We start from the raw sequence: 17,097 nt of genomic DNA on the forward strand, positions 1-17,097 counted from the left end.
CCCTGCCACCCCGCTTGTTCCAAGCTGTGATCTGCCAGTCCTACATTCTGATGCATTTAAACACTGTCTCTTACACTTCTCTCTGCAAACCCAGCACGTTTCACAAAACCTGGCTCATACAAAGAGCTCAGCAAGCACCTGGATGGTGATGGTGCGTGACTGAGGAATGAGAATGGGTGATTGAAGAGGCAAATGAGTGACCCTAGCCAAGATTGGAAGAGTGCTCAGGGCAGCTCTCATTGTGCCTCCTTACCCTGAGTTCTTCCCCTCTACTCTCAGGTAGACCCTTCAACCCTCAGGTCCCCATTGTCAGGTCCACAGCCAGAGTCATCGGGGTCCTGGTGTTTGGCCACCGCTTCTTTTCAGAGGAGCCCATCTTCCAGGAACTCACTCAAGCCATCAGCTTTGGCCTGGCCTTTGTCAGCACCATGTGGCGCCGGGTAATTTGTGTTTGGGAGGCAGATGTGCAGGCCATGGATGGCTGGGGCCCGAGGCAGGCAGGGGCCTCAGCCAGGGCCTCTATAGGGAGGGTGCAAAGTGGGCAGGAGGGGAAACTGTGGAGCCTGATGCTGGGTTCCTTAGGCAGCATCTGCTCAGCAAGCTAACAAGCTCGTGTCACCAAACCTCCTTTGTGTGGGCTTTTAACATGGATGTCGGGCAGGGTTAAGAGGCAGTTTATAGCCTCAGAAATGCAGCTTTCTAAGCCTGCAGTATTCTAGCTAAGCCCTGAACACAATCACTGCTACCACTTCTCTTATTTCTGTCTAGATTATTCTGGGTTCTCCAGATGAAAGGCAACCCAGAGGTCTCAGTCCACTTTGGAGTCCTCAGGACAGTTTTCAGCTGCCCTGACTCAGGAGCTGGAGCCTAAGTGGGCCCTGGGTGGGCCTCTCTCCCCACAGCTCTATGATATGTTTCCCTGGGCGCTCCGCTACCTCCCAGGACCCCACCAGGAGATATTTAGGTACCAAGAAGTTCTGCAGGGCTTCATCCGCCACGAGATCTTCAGGCACAAGCTCAGGACACCCGAGGCTCCCAAGGACTTTATCAGCTGCTACCTGACCCAGATCACCAAGGTGGGCCTGGAAGAGCTGCAGAGAAAGCAAGGGGCTGTGTTACTGGGCTGAGCCTCCTTTCAAGGCATGATTTCAGTTCCTCATCATTGACCCAAGCACCTTGGAAAATTACATTAAGAAGACATTTTCTCCCTATATTTTCCCATGCCAAGAACTGGCTTCTTCAGATAGGGGTAGGCTGGGAAGCAGATGACCTGAAAGATATCAGGCCATAACCCCAGGGCAGTCCCCCATCAAAAGTCAATGCAGTCCTAGGACTCAAGCCCTCCCAAGGAGTCTGACCCTCCAATGAGTTTTACTTACAGAAGTCTTGGGACAAATCAAGCCTCAAGGAGGGCAGGGTAGTACATGCCTATAATTCCAGTTATTCAGGAGTTTAAGGTAAGAGGATTGCAAGTTCAAGGCCAGCCTCAGCAACTCAGTAATACCCTGTCTCAAAATAAAATAAAAAGGTCTGGGAGTATGCCTCAGTGGTAGAGGCTTCTAGGTTCAACCCCTAGTACCATTAAAAAAAAAAAAAAAAAAAAAAAAGACAAAACAAGAGAGAGAGGCACCAGGAGACTGCTGGGGGGAACTCCAGACCCGAGCTGCTCCCCCACTGCCCACCAGGCCGTGGACGACCCTGTCTCCACATTCAATGAGGAGAACCTGATCCAGGTGGTGATTGATTTGTTTCTGGGAGGCACCGACACCACAGCAACCACCCTGCACTGGGCGCTCATCTACATGGTCCAACACAGAGCCATCCAAGGTGAGGAGCTCTTGGTTACAGCTGCTTGACTGCCCTGTGCCTGTCAATCCCACATGGGGTTTTTGGGCTATGGGCATTGCCCCCATCACTGTCCCATGGCCCCAGGAGTAGGTTCTGCTGTCACCTGTGTGGTAAAGAGAGTGTTGGTGGCTTTGAGTCAGATGGGAGGTGCTTCAATTCCCAGCCTGCTGTGTGGCTTTGGGCAAGTCATTCCAGCTCTCAGAGCCAGTGTAAATGGGGCGGCATGACTTTGCTCATTCAATAACGATCCAGCCCCTGCCAAGTGTCAGGCCCTATGCTAATGTTCACCTTAAGACCATAGCTGTGGAGGAGCAAAGGCAGCTGGAGTTGTCTGAGGGACAAATTTACTATGACCTAAGTTCAACTCCTAGCTCCAGTTCAGTCCAGTCACTTTGGACAAAAGAACCTATCCTGTTGGAGCCTTAGTTTCAGAACATGTGTAAAATGGAGACAACAGTTCCCATGACAAGTCTCTTTGTATATGGAGTACCTGGCACATAGTAGGGGCTCAAACCTGGGTCTTTTCCTTTCCCTTAAGTGCCCTGCAGGTACAAATCCTGCAAATTCTTGTTTACAAGAAGCAAGCTCTGTCTCCCATGGGACCAGAGGCAGCAGGGTAGGGCAGTTTGATCCTGGCACTGTGAGACTCAGCAGCTGTCTCTAGATGGGGCAGACTGAACTGGGATGGGATGCGGGGCCAGGCCACCAGACCCATGTTGAGTCACCTGCAGACAGGGTGCAGCAGGAGCTGGATGCAGTGCTGGGCACTGCCCCTGCTGTCTGCTATGAAGACCGAGAGCGACTACCCTACACCCGAGCCGTCCTCCACGAGGTGCAGCGCCTCAGCAGTGTTGTGGCCGTAGGCGCTGTGCGCCAGTGTGTGACATCCACCCATGTGTGTGGTTACTACGTGCCCAAGGTAGGTGGCCCTGCATGGCCCCATGCTCAACCCAGTGCCTGCAGACAGCACTCTTCCTGCCCAGCACAGCCATCTGCTATAGCTTTTACCAACCTGCTAGTTCTCTGTCAGTCAGACATCTATCTATTATCTATCTATGGCACCAGGATAGAGGATTATGAAAGAATGCACACACTGATGGATATTTTTAAAGTTTCCTATTGTTGAGAGATAACCCTTACATGTTTCTTTTTTCAATCTTTGTTGCACATGTATATTTCACATAGCTATGATCGTGCTGAATATGTCACTCTGAATCTTTCATTTCACTTAACACATTCTTCAGATTCTTCTAGAACAGTGATTCTCAAACCCCTGGATACATCAGAATCACCTGGAGGGCCTATTAAGACCATTGCTGACTCCACCCCCAGTGTCTGGGGTGGGGCCTGAGCATTTGCCTTTGCAACAGGGTTCCAGGTGGTGCTGTTGCTATGGGTCCAGAGAACACACTTTGAAACCACTGCTTAATACCATTTAATGTCTGAACAGTGTTCCACCAAATGACTGTTCTTCATTTGATTTGGTTTGGTACTGGGGGTTGATTTCAGGGGCACTTTACCACTGAGTGATAGCCCCAGTCTTTTTTGGTTTTTATTTTTTTATTTTGAGACAGGGGTCTCACTAAGTTGCTGGGGCTGGCCTGGAATGTGTGATCCTCCTGCCTCAGCCTCCGGAGCCACTGGGATTACAGGTGTGCGTCATGGGGCCCAGTCAAATGAGGGTTTTTGTGATTTTTCTTAGCTCTCATTGGTGAACATTTAGGCTATTTGCAATTTACTATATGCCTTGAGCTTGGTCTACATTTTGTATTATTTCCTTAGAATTGATTTCTAGCAGAAATGTCATTCTTGTTTCTCATTTCATGGTTAAAAGGACAAGTGCCAAATAAAGAGAGATAGAGGAAAAGTCATATATAACTATTTAGTCAAGAACAGCTATTGTATGTATACAGAAAACATGTCTCTGAGCTTCCTTAGAATGAAGGCAGAAAAAGGAATCACAGTTATGCCTCTCATTATTTAATGAAAGGAAGTGTGCCTGTCTAAGGAAAGCTTTAGCTTATGGCACTCCAAGAAGTTATTGTGAGGATCACCATTCATAATAGCCTTTCAAGGGTCAGTGGAAAATATACTGGATAGTGCCTTAAGTAGAAATTTTTTGAAAAATGCAGAAACAGTCTTCAAAATGGCAACTGCTTCTTGTCTTAACTCCTTTATTACTCAATATATTTTTTCTTGTCCAAAACTGATCAGTTCTCTTAGAAGAGACATAGAAATACATAGAAAATTCTTTTAAAAGTTAAATTACTTTACAAGTTAAAATGAAGGTGTTTTAGTCTTTAATGAGTAAAAGTTTCATATAAAATTTTTACTCAACTGAGTGTGGTGGTGCACACCTGTAATCCCAGCAGCTCAGGAGGCTGAAACTGGAGAATCTCAAATTCAAAGCCAGCCTTAGCAATTTAACAAGGCCCCAAACAATTCAGTGAGACCCCATCTCAAAATTAAAAATAAAAAGAGCCATAAAAAGAGGCGAGGATGTGGGTCAGTGGTTAAGGACCCCTGGGTTCAATTCCTGGTACAAAACAAACAAACAAACAAAAATGTTTATGCATTAAAGACTAATGATTTTACAGCAAGTGTTTCTTCATATATATGGATGGGGCTATTACAGACTCAGACAAGATGGGGCTTCCTTTAGCTTGGAACCCGTGTAACCAAGGAGTTATTTTCCCTTCAGAAACAATTTATATTGTATCACTTCATGTTCCATTAATACAATTAAGTCCAGAGTTGAAGCTATAAGAGAATATTGTTTCTCATTATTTGGAGCTGACTCTGTTAAACTATTGGTTACCATTTAAATGTATGCACAGCTGGGCTTGGTGCTTATAATCCAGCAACTCAGGAGGCTGAGTCAGAAGAATTGCAAGTGTGAGGACTGTCTCAGTGACCTAACGAGGCCATCAGCAACTTAGTGAGACCCTGTCTCAAAAAATAAATAAATAAAATAAAAAGGGCTGGGGATGTATCTCAGTGGTTAAAGTACCCGGGGTTAAATCCCCAGTACCAAATAAATAAATAATAAAATAAATGGAATAAAAAATAAGTGTATGCATAGATTTTTTAAAATCAGATAGTTAGAATGCAGGGGCTGTATTTTTATGTTCCCACTTTTAAAGAACTTCTTTAGTATTTAACTGTGGTCTGTATCTTTACAGAGAAGTCTTTCTCTTTCTTAGCATAATTCCAAGTTTATATAATACAATAAGATCTAATTTCTTACACATGAAAATATTCTTATATAAAAATTCTTATATAAATATTCTTAGGTAAAAATGGTTAACTAAAAACATGGTTTTTAAAATTAGATTTTATTTTGTGGTTCTATTTGGCATTACATGCTTACAAAGGATTGCAGTCTTTTTTGTTTGTTTGTTTGTTTGTTTGTTTTAAGATCATTTCATATTGGTGTCTGCTATCTGCCTTCCATGGAGATGAGAAGTCTGCCAAGATCATGATGAACATTGAAGTTGACTTTTGAATTCTTGGGCAAAAGTTTAACATGAAATTGAATGCATTTTTATGTAGAGTCAAAATAATACAGTCAAGGTATATATCTCTCTGGCAATCCTGCTTGAGATAGGTTTTCATGCAGGTTTTTTACCTAAGCTGGACAATAGTAATTCCTGCTCTTTGCCCAGGTTTTCTGTGCACTAAGTGCTTTGTGCTCACCATTCCATTAAGACCTTGCGACAATGTTGCAAGATACAGTGGTGTTGTGTACCATTGAATGAGTCACCCAGATGCTAGACAAAAGATGTCAAACTGAGTACCTACATATCTTGCTGTGTAACAAAGTAATCCCTAAGCTTTGCAGTTGAAAACAACAACATTTATAATTTCACAGTTTCTGAGGGTCAGGAAATTGGGTGCAGTTTAGCTGGATATGTCTAATTCAAAGTCCCTTGTGAGGTCACCATTAAGTTTGTGGTGGGGTTGCATTTTCATCTGAAGGCTCCACTGGGGGAAGCTCACTCAACATGCCTGGCCTTACAATTTGGTTGCTTATAGATTGTTGGATGGAGGCCTCCCTCAGTTCCTTGACATATGGATTGCATATGGGGCAGCTCAAAACATGGTAGCTGACCTCCATCAGAGAGCAAGTGAGAGAATAACCCAAATAGAAGCTAGTCTTTTATAACCTAATCTAGTTGTGATATCCCATCCCTTTTGCCATTTTCTATTTGCTGAAAGTGAGTTACTAGATCCTTCCCAGCCTAAGGGGAGGAGCTTTCACAAGGGTGTGAATGGTAGGCGTCAAGGATCTTTGGGGGGCATTTAAGAGGTAACATATTACAGGTGTGTATGTGGCAAGATTGCCATCTTAATCAAAAAGAAACAGAGTCACTCATCTTGGCACCCTGATGCAGATGTAGAGTTGGTGGCTGGAGCCCTAAGATTTTCCCCAGAAGGAACTTTGGCTCTTTCCTGATGCTCCAACCTGTCTATCCTTGGTGGAAGCCAAGGTGGTATAATGTGGCACACTGGGGAAGCCATGGGGAGAGAGGGTATGGTGGTCTGATCTTCTGCATCATGACAGTCTTTGTTCAGCTCTTATGACTGTGGTTCAAGGCAGACTTGACTCCCAGGGACCCACCAGGATGCCATTACTAACTTACTAATTGATCAAATGAGATTCCCACCTCCACACATTTCTCCTTCATGGCAACCCTTTTAGATATTGCTGTTGTTTTTCTTCTTCTTTTATCAGGAGGAAAATTTCAGCCTAGAGAGCACAAGAAATTACCCCAAACACACAGCTAGTAAATGACTTTAACTCGGTTTCAAGTAATTGTCCTTTAGAATTCATAGATTACGTTCTTTCTACCACACTCCCTGCTGCTTATGTTGTTCCAAAAATGCATCTCTTGGTAAGTAAATGAACTGACATGTTAAACAAATGTTTTGCATCATCCACTGATCAGCCTGATTGGCTGATACTGAGTCATTCTTTGCATTCATTGGCCACCAAGTTCAAGGGTTTATCAAATATGAGGACAAGATAGTGGCATGGGCTTGTCCTGCTGCTGGCATGGCAGGAGGGCCTGGGTCCAGGTTTTCTAAAAACTGTACCAAATTAGGTCAAGTTAAAAAGTAGAAGACCAGGGCTCAGATGTTCTATACCTTTTGAGATTAGACATTCCTTATTAAGAGCCCACTCCTGCCAATTTGATTCTAGGAATTGCTCTGTGATAAAGACTCCAGGGGGCCATTAACAACCTGGAATCAATATTTGGCTTTTACAACTTGAGAGAGGGATGTCTGCTGAAAGTGGAATCAAAGCTTGACAGTAGATCATTAAATGTTACAGATATCCCTAAACGTTCCCATCTGTTGAGTGGCAATGACAACAACAATGGTCCCTAATACAATGGTTGCACTTCAAGCCCATCTCTGCTCAGGCATTCTATTTGATTGTGAGTTTCAAACTGTTGTTTACTAGGGAGAAGCTGGTATAAAGTCCCCAGGAAGCACCCAGCAGGAAGATGGTTCTGTAACCTGGGGGAAGGGAAGGTTACCTTTTTCTGTGTGCATAGGTGATACTCTGAACCTGTTCCATGTGCTGAGATCAGTCAGTCACCTTGCAAGAAAGCCAGAATATTACCCAGAACAGGATATGAATAATTCTGGAAGGAAGAGAGCATCTTTCCAAAAGCCCCTTCATCTAGAGGTGATTATGAAGAACCACTGAGGATGCTGTGGGGTAGTAGTAGTAGACTGTGTGCTTAGAATGTGCAAGGCTCCGTTTCAATCCCCAGCACCACACACACATTATAGCAATGCCAAGGGTTACTTAATCCCAGGTAGAGAAAACAGGGGGAAATTCCAGGACTATAATGGGGAAATTATTTGTAGAGCTCACAAAGGCAGCAGTGAGAACACATTCCTCTCCAACTCTGTGCTTAAAGCCACAGAGTGACCTGGTCTGGGTGTCCCATTGGTCTAGAAGGCTAGGGCCTGGTCCTTCCCTTAAGCACATAGACTGCAACAACATCAAAGAAAAGTGCTTTCTGGGAGTATTTACTCAACTCGATTTCTGCTTTCTTCATTAGCTTCTGCTTCCGATGCAGGTTTCAGTTTTTGCTGAGGTTTTGTTACTTGGTTTTGTTTTAAATTTCTAGAATCCTGTAGTAAGTCTCCTAGTCTTCACAGCGTGGCTGGTTTAATTCTATGGTGTTGAGCCATGGAATAGGAGGTCTTACCCAGAATCCTGGAACTGATTGTCCTAGGTCTGGGGCCATAACCAAACTCATCCTGCCCCACGCTGGCCTCCTTACGTCATCTCTGTTCAGCCCAGGGCCCACACAGGAAGGTGCGGACCCTGATTGCAGTCTTTGGCTCCTTCCTGTTCCCTCCCATCTGAGCAGTCTGATCCTCTTTCCAATCCATCAGTCACATCTCTGAGACAGAGTGAGGATTAGGATTAGGGTGACAGTGAGGCAAGGGTTAGGGTGGAGGTCAGGATGAAGGTGAGGATGGGTCACGCTCTCCCCCCAGCCCTAAAGACACGTGCTTTACTTTCACTCTTTTCTCTGCCTTTTCAGTACTGAGCCTATCTTCTCTTTGTCATTCCTTTCTCTCCATCTTTGTCTTTTTCTGTGTGTCTCTCAAATGTGGGTTGCCTGTAGCCCAGAGGGTGTAATGCTCAGCCCCCTCATTCCTGCGGGCCTGGAGTGAGGCCCTCCTGAGATCCCCCTTCCACTCCCACCAGCACATGGCTGTTCCCTGAGCTCACTTTGACCAGGTCAGGACTGGGTACTGGGCCTCTGAGGCTCCCTGAGCCACACCAGCTCCTCTCCGCAGGGCACCATCATCTTGCCCAACCTGGCCTCTGTGCTCCATGACCCTGAGTACTGGGAGACCCCTCGGCAGTTCAACCCCAGCCACTTCCTGGATGAGGACGGAAACTTCGTGGTCAATGAAGCCTTCCTGCCATTCTCTGCAGGTACAAGGCACAGGGTTGGGTTCAGGGTGGTAGGTATGAAGATGATGAGACAGACGTGGGCAGCTGCCACCCTCTGACCTTTTCCTCTACTTCCAGGGCATCGGGTGTGCCCAGGAGACCAGTTAGCTCGAATGGAGCTCTTCCTGATGTTTGCCACCCTTCTCCGGACCTTTCGGTTCCAAGTGCCAGAGGGGAGTCAGGGACTCAGGCTGGAGTATGTCTTTGGTGGCACTCTGCAGCCCGAGCCGCAGGAGATCTGTGCGGTGCCCCGCCTGAAAAGCTCCAGTTCAGGTCCAAGGGAAGAAGCTTGTAGTCAGCTGGGTCCCTGGAGGTCTTCCTCAGTTTCTCTTAGTCTTTGCAGTTAAAAAGAGGACGAACAGGGATTCATCCAGCTCAGCTGCTTGTGGTTCCCCCAATACAAGCCCCATAGGTGATAGTGGAGAGTGCATTTATCAAGGACTCTCCAAAGGTAGCTCAATTTGGTTAGTTTAGTTCTTGGGTTAGGTTAGTTATGCTTTGGCAGGGAAGGATTTTGCAAGGTTAATTAAGGTTTTACATTAAATCAGTTCAAACATGACATCAAATGGTTCATTTGTTTTACAAAGTAGCAGCCAAGTAGTTTCAGAGGGAAAAGCTTTCAGGCAAAACTATAAATATAATAATGATTGCAAATGTTATGAATGCCAAGGACTGATGAGCTGGGGGGAAAAAAAAAAAAAAAGCAGCCTATTTTCTGCCCTCTCCTGCCCTCTTCTGACCACTGAGAAGAAATGCAGGTCCCTGATGAACCAGGACAGGGAAAGAGCTCCCCCAGTTCATCAGGTAAAACCAGCAGTCAACCTGTTTCCAGAAAATTCTTCACCAAGGACCCTCTCTGCTTGCTCCTCAAGGGTCCCCTGTTTTGAAATATAACGCCCTCAAACAAGACTTCTTTGTTAAAGAGAATGACTTGCATTAAGGAAATACGGATTAAAATTGAAGTGAGATACCACTACATATCTGTTAGAATTGCTTAAAAACAAAACCCTGACAACCCAATAACTGGAAAAGATGCCCAACAACTGCAACTCTCATACACTGCTAGTTGGAATGTAAATTGATGCAACCATGATGGAAAACAGTTTGGCAATTTCTTGTAAAAGTAAGCATAATGCCATACAATCCAGCCATCCCAGTCCTAGATATTTTTTTACCCAAATAGATGAAAATATGTGTTCCCATAAATCATTATATGATTCCATTTCTATGATATTCTTGAAAAGGCAAAACTGGAGGAACAGAAAACAAATTGTTGCCAAGTTACCAAGGTCTGGAGGTAGGGTTGAATGTAGACAGATACAAGGAACTTTCTAGGGGAATGGAAACATTCAATGCCTGGATTATGGTGATGGTTACATGACAATATGTGTTTGTCAAAACTAATACAATTGTACATTTAAAGTGCTATTATATATATGTACTGTATCTCAATAAACCTAACCTAACTTGTAAAAAAAGAAATGGTTTATATTTCTCTGTTGTATTATTTAAAGCAGTGGGAATGTGATTTAGTGGTAGAGCACTTGCCTGGTGTTCACAAGGCCTTGGGTTTGATCCCCAGCACTAATAATATAATAATAATAATAATAATAATTTAAAATAATATTTTAAAATAATAAAAGATATGAATACAAATGAAGCAATGTTTCTCACTAGTAGTAGGCTATGGATCATTACTTCTACACTGCTGGAAGGAGTCCAGACAGAAATAAGGAAATGTGATATATTAATTCATGTCTGACCTTCTGTAGGCAAATATACAAATTCCACTATGTTTTTTGAAATCTTGAAACTTTATAACAGACATTCTATTTTTGTGTGGAACCATACACAGAACCTGGGGAGTCCAGACTGGGACACACTGGACAAGTGGTGTCCCCAAAAGTAGGTGTCCCCAAAAGTAGTAGAAAGTTTGGGTTCTTCTACAAGGACATCCCTGTCCTGGGCTGGCAGATGTTTGTGACCCACACAAGATCTGGGGTACAGAAAACAAAACTAGGCCCTAATTCAACAGCTTCTAGCCTGGCTTTGTTAATCCTCTGTCAGCCTCTCCCTGTTAGAGACCTTGCCTGGAGCTTACAGCACCTTTAATACCCCTCGCTCCATGTCTCCCACCCCTCAAAATCCAGCCTTCTGTCTTTGATTTGCTTGCCTCTCTTTATGTTATTCTTGCCTCTCTTTATGTTGTCAGCTCCTCTGGAAGCTTTCCTCACATGGGTTTCACTTTGGTTGAAGTTGTTGTCTTGCTCTCAATCCCCAACTCCTGGGTGCTTTGGTTTCTTCTCATGTCAAATGGAGCTGCCCCTTAGGATTATTATTATTATTGTTTTATTTGTTCTAATTAGTTTGAGTGACGGTACTCAGCATAGTCTGGAGAATGATAAATGTTGGTGGGGATCTATGTCTCCCATGTAACACCCATAAAGCTCTATGCATCTTTGTTTATGACCCTAAAATAATATAATGATGATGAAAGGAGCCATTCTCCTTGGATGGGTTTCTCTCTTGGTTTCCAATTACCACCTTCTAGTGATCTATCACAGTTTGAGTGCCATGTGTGCTGGTGAGTGAACTGGGTACCCAATATATACAAAGTCATTTAATCATTGAAGTTATCTAAATTTACAGGAATGAGAGTCAGGATCTTGCCCATGAACAAAGAGAGAGTGTCAGAATATCAAAAAACCTTGGTTTCCTCATCTGTAAAGTAGAATAACAATGATACCTCATTTACTTGATATTAAAACTAAATGAGGGCTGGGGATATAGCTCAGTTGGTAGAGTGCTGGACTCGCAAGCACAAGGCCCTGGGTTCAAACCACAGCACTGCAAAAAAACAAAACAAAACAAAACCTAAATGAAATAATATACTGAATGCAGAGTACCTAGCACAGTACCTGGTACATACTAAGTACTCACTGAATGTCAATGAACAATCATAAATACTCCTTGCCTGGATCACAATTAGATTCCCCTTCCCTAAGATTCTTCCACTCATCATCTCAGCTGACAGTGGCCCCTGGATATCCCCCTGAAGACATTGCTTTTCCTGCAGACTGAATGAGGGCTGCTTGTTCTTCCAGTGTCAGTTCAGGTTCTGGCTGAGAACAGCACCCTCATTCACTCAAATTGAGCAACCAGGAAGAGTTTAGAAACAGAATCCAGAAGCCAATGCATGTGGCTGCAAGAGGAAAGGAGTGGGAGGAATAAGTACTCTACTTCATTTTCTTCCCATGCTCCGATCTCCTATTCCTGCCTGTAATTGGCAGAACCCAGTTGGAAGCCAGAGTGCAAGAGAATCCATTGATGTGGTCCATAAAGGTCAGCGTCAATGGAGTGGCATATGAGAATGATCTGGAAGTGCAAGCAAAGAATATTTAGCACATCCCAGTCCCACATTCATTTGGTGCTTGAGGTAGACCACATCCCCCTTGTGCCCTAATGAATCTTCCGGAGAGATTCCTCATCACTTTTTATCAACTCTGTTTTGGTGCTCTCCATCAGAATCAGATATAGGTACAACTGCTAAGGAACAAGACTCTCTATATTGGGACTTCTTGCTGGAGCACAAGGAAGACATAGCACTGACCCAGAGAGTGTCAAGCTGGCTCTCCTGACAAAGAGATAGGTGGTATTATTCTGTAGGAGTGGCCTACAGTTTAGGAATGTTCATTGGATTTAGGGCATTTCCAAAGGTGTTTTTCTTCTCTTGGATTTTCAGCCCACAGGGAATGGTAGTCAGCAGTCACCTTTGTGCCAAATGTTGCATCTTTCAGTTGACACTGCGTCCTGCATAAACATCTTTGCCCTGTGATAAGGATGAGTTGCTGTAACTGTTAATGAAGGGTTATGGAAAATTATATTCCTCCAAGATAGCTCCCCAAGAAAAATGGAGGGACAGTGTGGCTCGGGAGAAGGGAAGGGAAATTAGCCAAATATTAAACCTCTCCAAATACATCCTCCCCAATAACAATGGGCCCTGAGGGAAAAAGCAAACTTTCAACACTTCCTGGGTTCATCCCTAGCATTTCCACCAAAAACATACATTTACCCTTTCCCAACCCCAGTGGATCTTGAAAAAAAGGAGGCAGATACTGCAATGCTGGGTCCTGGAGTTTTACCCTTCCCCATTGCAGATGAGTCCTGGAAGGAGAAAAGCAAATAGTGAAGCTCTAGGTAACAATGGGTCCCAGAAGAAGGAAGATAAGCAGTGAACACCCAGTTATGAGCTTTTCCCAGTGACAACGAGTTTCGGACTTTTTACCACTGCCTTCCAGAGGTAAAGTTTTAACCTGAACAACTAGCCCCTGACTGTCCAAACTGCACGTCTGCAGTTTCCAATGAAACTGTAAAACCCAGACTCCTTCTGTAACCTGGGGACCATCTCCATACCCATAAAATGGGCCCTCCCATGCCTGATTGATGGACCTCACCCCAGAATAAAGGAAAGCTTGCTGATCCTCCAAGGCTTGTCTCCTGCCACTGTCATTTGTGGGCCATGAGCTTACAGTTAAGAGAACACGCAGGGTTGGGGGTGTGGCTCAGTGGTAGAGCGCCTGCCTCGCATGTATGAGGCACTGGGTTTGATCCTCAGCACCACATAAATAAAGAAAATAAAGGTATTATGTCCATCTACATTAAAAATATTTTTAAAAAAGAGGATACACAGATGGGGTGTGGAAGAAAATACAAATTATTTGAGGAACAAGGTATGGGTACTGGGAAATTGCTGTTTCGGTGACTGCTCAATATTTTTATACTTTATGTTGCTTATCCTTGGAGAGTAGGAAAAGTCACCTATGATCTTTTTAATGCTTTAAAATTTGTTCTTTTTAGACATACATGACAGTAGAATGTATTTTGACATATCATACATACATAGAATATAACTTCCCGTTCTTGTGGTTGTACATGATGTGGAGTTTCACTGGTTGTGTATTCATATGTGAACACAGGAAAGTGATGTCCAATTCATTCTACTGTCTTTCCCATTCCCATCCCTACTACCTTCCCCCTACTTCCCTCTGTCCAGTCTGGTGAACCTCCACTCCTCCATGCCTGCCCCACCCCCACTCACTGCCTATTGTGAATCAGTACCTGAGTATCAGAGAGAACATTCAGTCTTTGGTTTTTTTAGGATTTGTTTATTTCACTTAGCATGATAGTCTCCAATTCCATCAATTTACCAGAAAATGCCACAATTTCATTCTTCTTTATGGTTGAGAAATATTCCATTGTGTATATGTACCACATTTTCTTTATCCACTCATCTATTGAAGGGCACCTAGGTTGGTTCTATAGCTTAGTTATTATGAATTGAGCTGCTATAAACATTGATGTGGCAGTGTCACTAAGGCATGAAGATTTTTAAGTCCTTTGGATATATGCTGAGGAGTGGAATAACTGGGTCAAATTGTGGTTCCATTCCAAGTTTTCTGAGGAATCTCCATAGTGGTTGTGCCAATTTGCAGTCCTACCAGCAATGTGAGTGTATCTTTTCCCCCACATCCTCACCAACATTTTTCGTTACTTGTATTCTTAATAATAAGGCACCGATGCTCTTAATAGATAACAAATCATGAGTTAAGTGGGGAGCATTTAATAGTTAACAAGTTATAAGTCAAGGTCCCTAGAGTGCATTTGCACTCTGAGTTTTCACTCTCTTAATATTAAGGGGTGCTGCTTTTCATGGGGGTTCATGACTATCTCACACTGATTGCCTTGAGCACATATTTTTCCTCTATTGAGACTCTGCTTTTTATTTCTTACACCTCTTCAGCACTATTAATCATCTCACCACCACCTCTCTTTCACTGAAACCTTAGGATTCCATTCCAAGTCCTTGTTACACCAAATTCATGTGGATCAGTCAATATCTAACACTTAGTTTCTGGGCTTCCTCACCTTCAGTGACTTCCAGTTTCTTTCACCTTCAGCCATCAGTCCTATGACCACACTCAAGTTCTTGACAGAACATAGAGAAGGCACTTCTCCACTGAAATTGTGAATTCACAGACCCTTGTCAAGAACTGTGAAGGCCTGGTATGTTATCCTCCTTGATACAGGCTAATAGCTTGCTGTAGTTTTACTGTGCTGGTAAAAAAAACACAAGAATCCTGGGACAGAAATTAAGGGTAATTTATTACTCATACCAAAAGATTAGCTAGATTATTCAAAATTTTCTGCTGGTTTCTTGAGTCCCAAATCCAATGGGGCACCTGAAAACTCAATGGGTGGAACTAAAGGACAGGAATGCTCAGCTTAGGAACCAGAATCTTTTATAATGGGTATTACACATGCTCGTGCTCCATGGTGTGATGCTGTCTCTTTCTTCCAAGATTAAAAACGAACTTTCCCTTTGCTCTGAAGGAAAGCATTATGTCTACCTTCAAAGGCTGTTAGCTGGTTTACTATAAAAATTTAGTATAAAAGAGTAGATTCCCCAAGTTCTTCAAATGAGGGGTAAATCTGTAGCATGTCAACATCTATCTGGGCCACAGCATTGTCAGGGTGGGACTCAAAAAGAACAAGGGCACACATGTAGACATGATGATTATGAGGCTTGCTGAGGAGTGATGATAAAGTCTTGTCTTTGACCCAGGAGTCTCCTATCTTTTGCCAGATCCAACCTTTAGCTTTCAAATAAAGTAAAATCAAATTCCAGGCTTGTTATCTATGACAAGCCAAAAGTGAATTTATTTTAGTTTTTTCAAACAAGTCATGCCTTAGGAAATATCACACATGCTATTCTCTCTACCCAAAATGTTTCTGCCCTTTTCTTGTTGACCTCTGTCAGTTTCTCTGGGAAGCTTTCTCCTACAGCCTCTTATTCCCCAATAACTTAACTGAGTTATATCCCCCTCTTCTGAATCTCACAGAGCCTCGGGTGTGTCTCTGATCATAGCACTTATGACAATCTATTATAATTGCCTATTTATTTACTTGTTTCCTTCTTCCCCAAAACTGTAGGAACTTTGTGATGTCAAAGGTAGTATCTTCTAAATTATATTTCTAAATTTAGCAGATAGTCTGTTATACTGTAGGTGCTAAGTAAGTATTTATAGAATGAATGAGGTGTTATAGAAATATGCATAAAGCAGCATAAAAGTACAAAGGAAGAACATTGAAATCAGAGTTGAGGTCTGGGAAAGGTCTTCAGAATCACTCACATTTAAGTCTGATCTGAAGGACAAGTTGGTTAGGTTGAGAAGCCTGGGAAGAGAAAGGTGTTCAGGTAGTGAGAATGATAGAAGAATGCACAGAAGTGGAAATGGTGCCTTTGAGAAACTGCCAATGATTTAGTATGGCTGCAACTAGGGTCAGAGCAATGGGGAGGCAGGAAATAAACCTGACTGACAGGAAGACAATCTGGATTTTCATTTCATTTCAAGCTTGGACTTCTGGTTAGAGTTACAAAGAACATCCTTCCGTGTATGTCATGACAAAATAACATTAAATGGTAAGAAAGAATTGCCATTTAAGATAACTTGGCTTGGTGGGCTGGGGATGTAGCTAAGCGGTAGAGTGCTTGCCTAGCACACATGAGGTCCTGGGATCAATCTCCAGTACTAAACAGGATAAATAATGCAAACAAATGAAAACTTGGGTTTGCAATGTTGGCTCCTGGGATCAGGTGTTTTTTTTTCTTTTCTTTTTTTTTTTCCGTGCCTGGGATTGAATCCAGAGGGGTTTTTACCACTGAGTCACATCCCCAGCCCTTAAAAAAAAAAAAAAATATATATATATATATATATATTATTATTATTATTATTATTTTATTTTGAGACAAGGTCTCAGGGTCTCACTGAGTTGCTTAGGGCCTTGCTAAGTTGCTGAGGCTGGTTTTGAACTTGTGATCCTCCTGCCTCAGCCTCCTGAGCCGCTGGGATTACAGGTGAATACCACCATGCCTGACTCGGGGCCCAACTTGGTGACTTTCAGTAAGTCACTTCACTGAGCTCCTGAAGCAGTGATGAGCGTATCTACTTCAAGCAGTTTTGTAAGAATTAAATGTGATAAAGTGCCTTGTACATATCATTATTCAATAATGTTAGTTTTCCCTTTTCTTTTTACCTTTCAGGGCTCATCTTCCTCATCTGCAGATGGGGTGGAGGCCAGGCCGCTCTCCAGGAGGTTCTGAGATCCATGCTTAGCTGTGGGAGAACCGCGAATCACCAGTCAGGTACTGGTACTTTGGGCCAGTCCCACCTCCGCTACGCCGCGCGGGGGCGCTCTAGGCC

The 17,097-nt window shown here is 43.4% G+C and overlaps 1 protein-coding gene across 1 annotated transcript; it reads left to right on the forward strand.

Annotated features, from left to right (window-relative positions):
• Positions 1–318: 318 nt before the first annotated feature.
• On the forward strand, positions 319–9,241 carry LOC306670481 (cytochrome P450 2J2-like). The gene is made up of 6 exons (XM_079155111.1): positions 319–440; positions 903–1,076; positions 1,686–1,827; positions 2,580–2,767; positions 8,677–8,818; positions 8,915–9,241. Exons 1-6 carry the CDS (start codon positions 429–431, stop codon positions 9,181–9,183), a joined length of 927 nt encoding a protein of 308 aa, XP_079011237.1. The 5' UTR covers positions 319–428; the 3' UTR covers positions 9,184–9,241.
• The last annotated feature ends 7,856 nt before the right edge of the window (positions 9,242–17,097 follow it).

This window comes from Sciurus vulgaris, assembly GCF_902686455.1.
Source record: "Sciurus vulgaris genome assembly, chromosome: 10".
NCBI classification, from domain to species: Eukaryota; Metazoa; Chordata; class Mammalia; order Rodentia; family Sciuridae; genus Sciurus; species Sciurus vulgaris.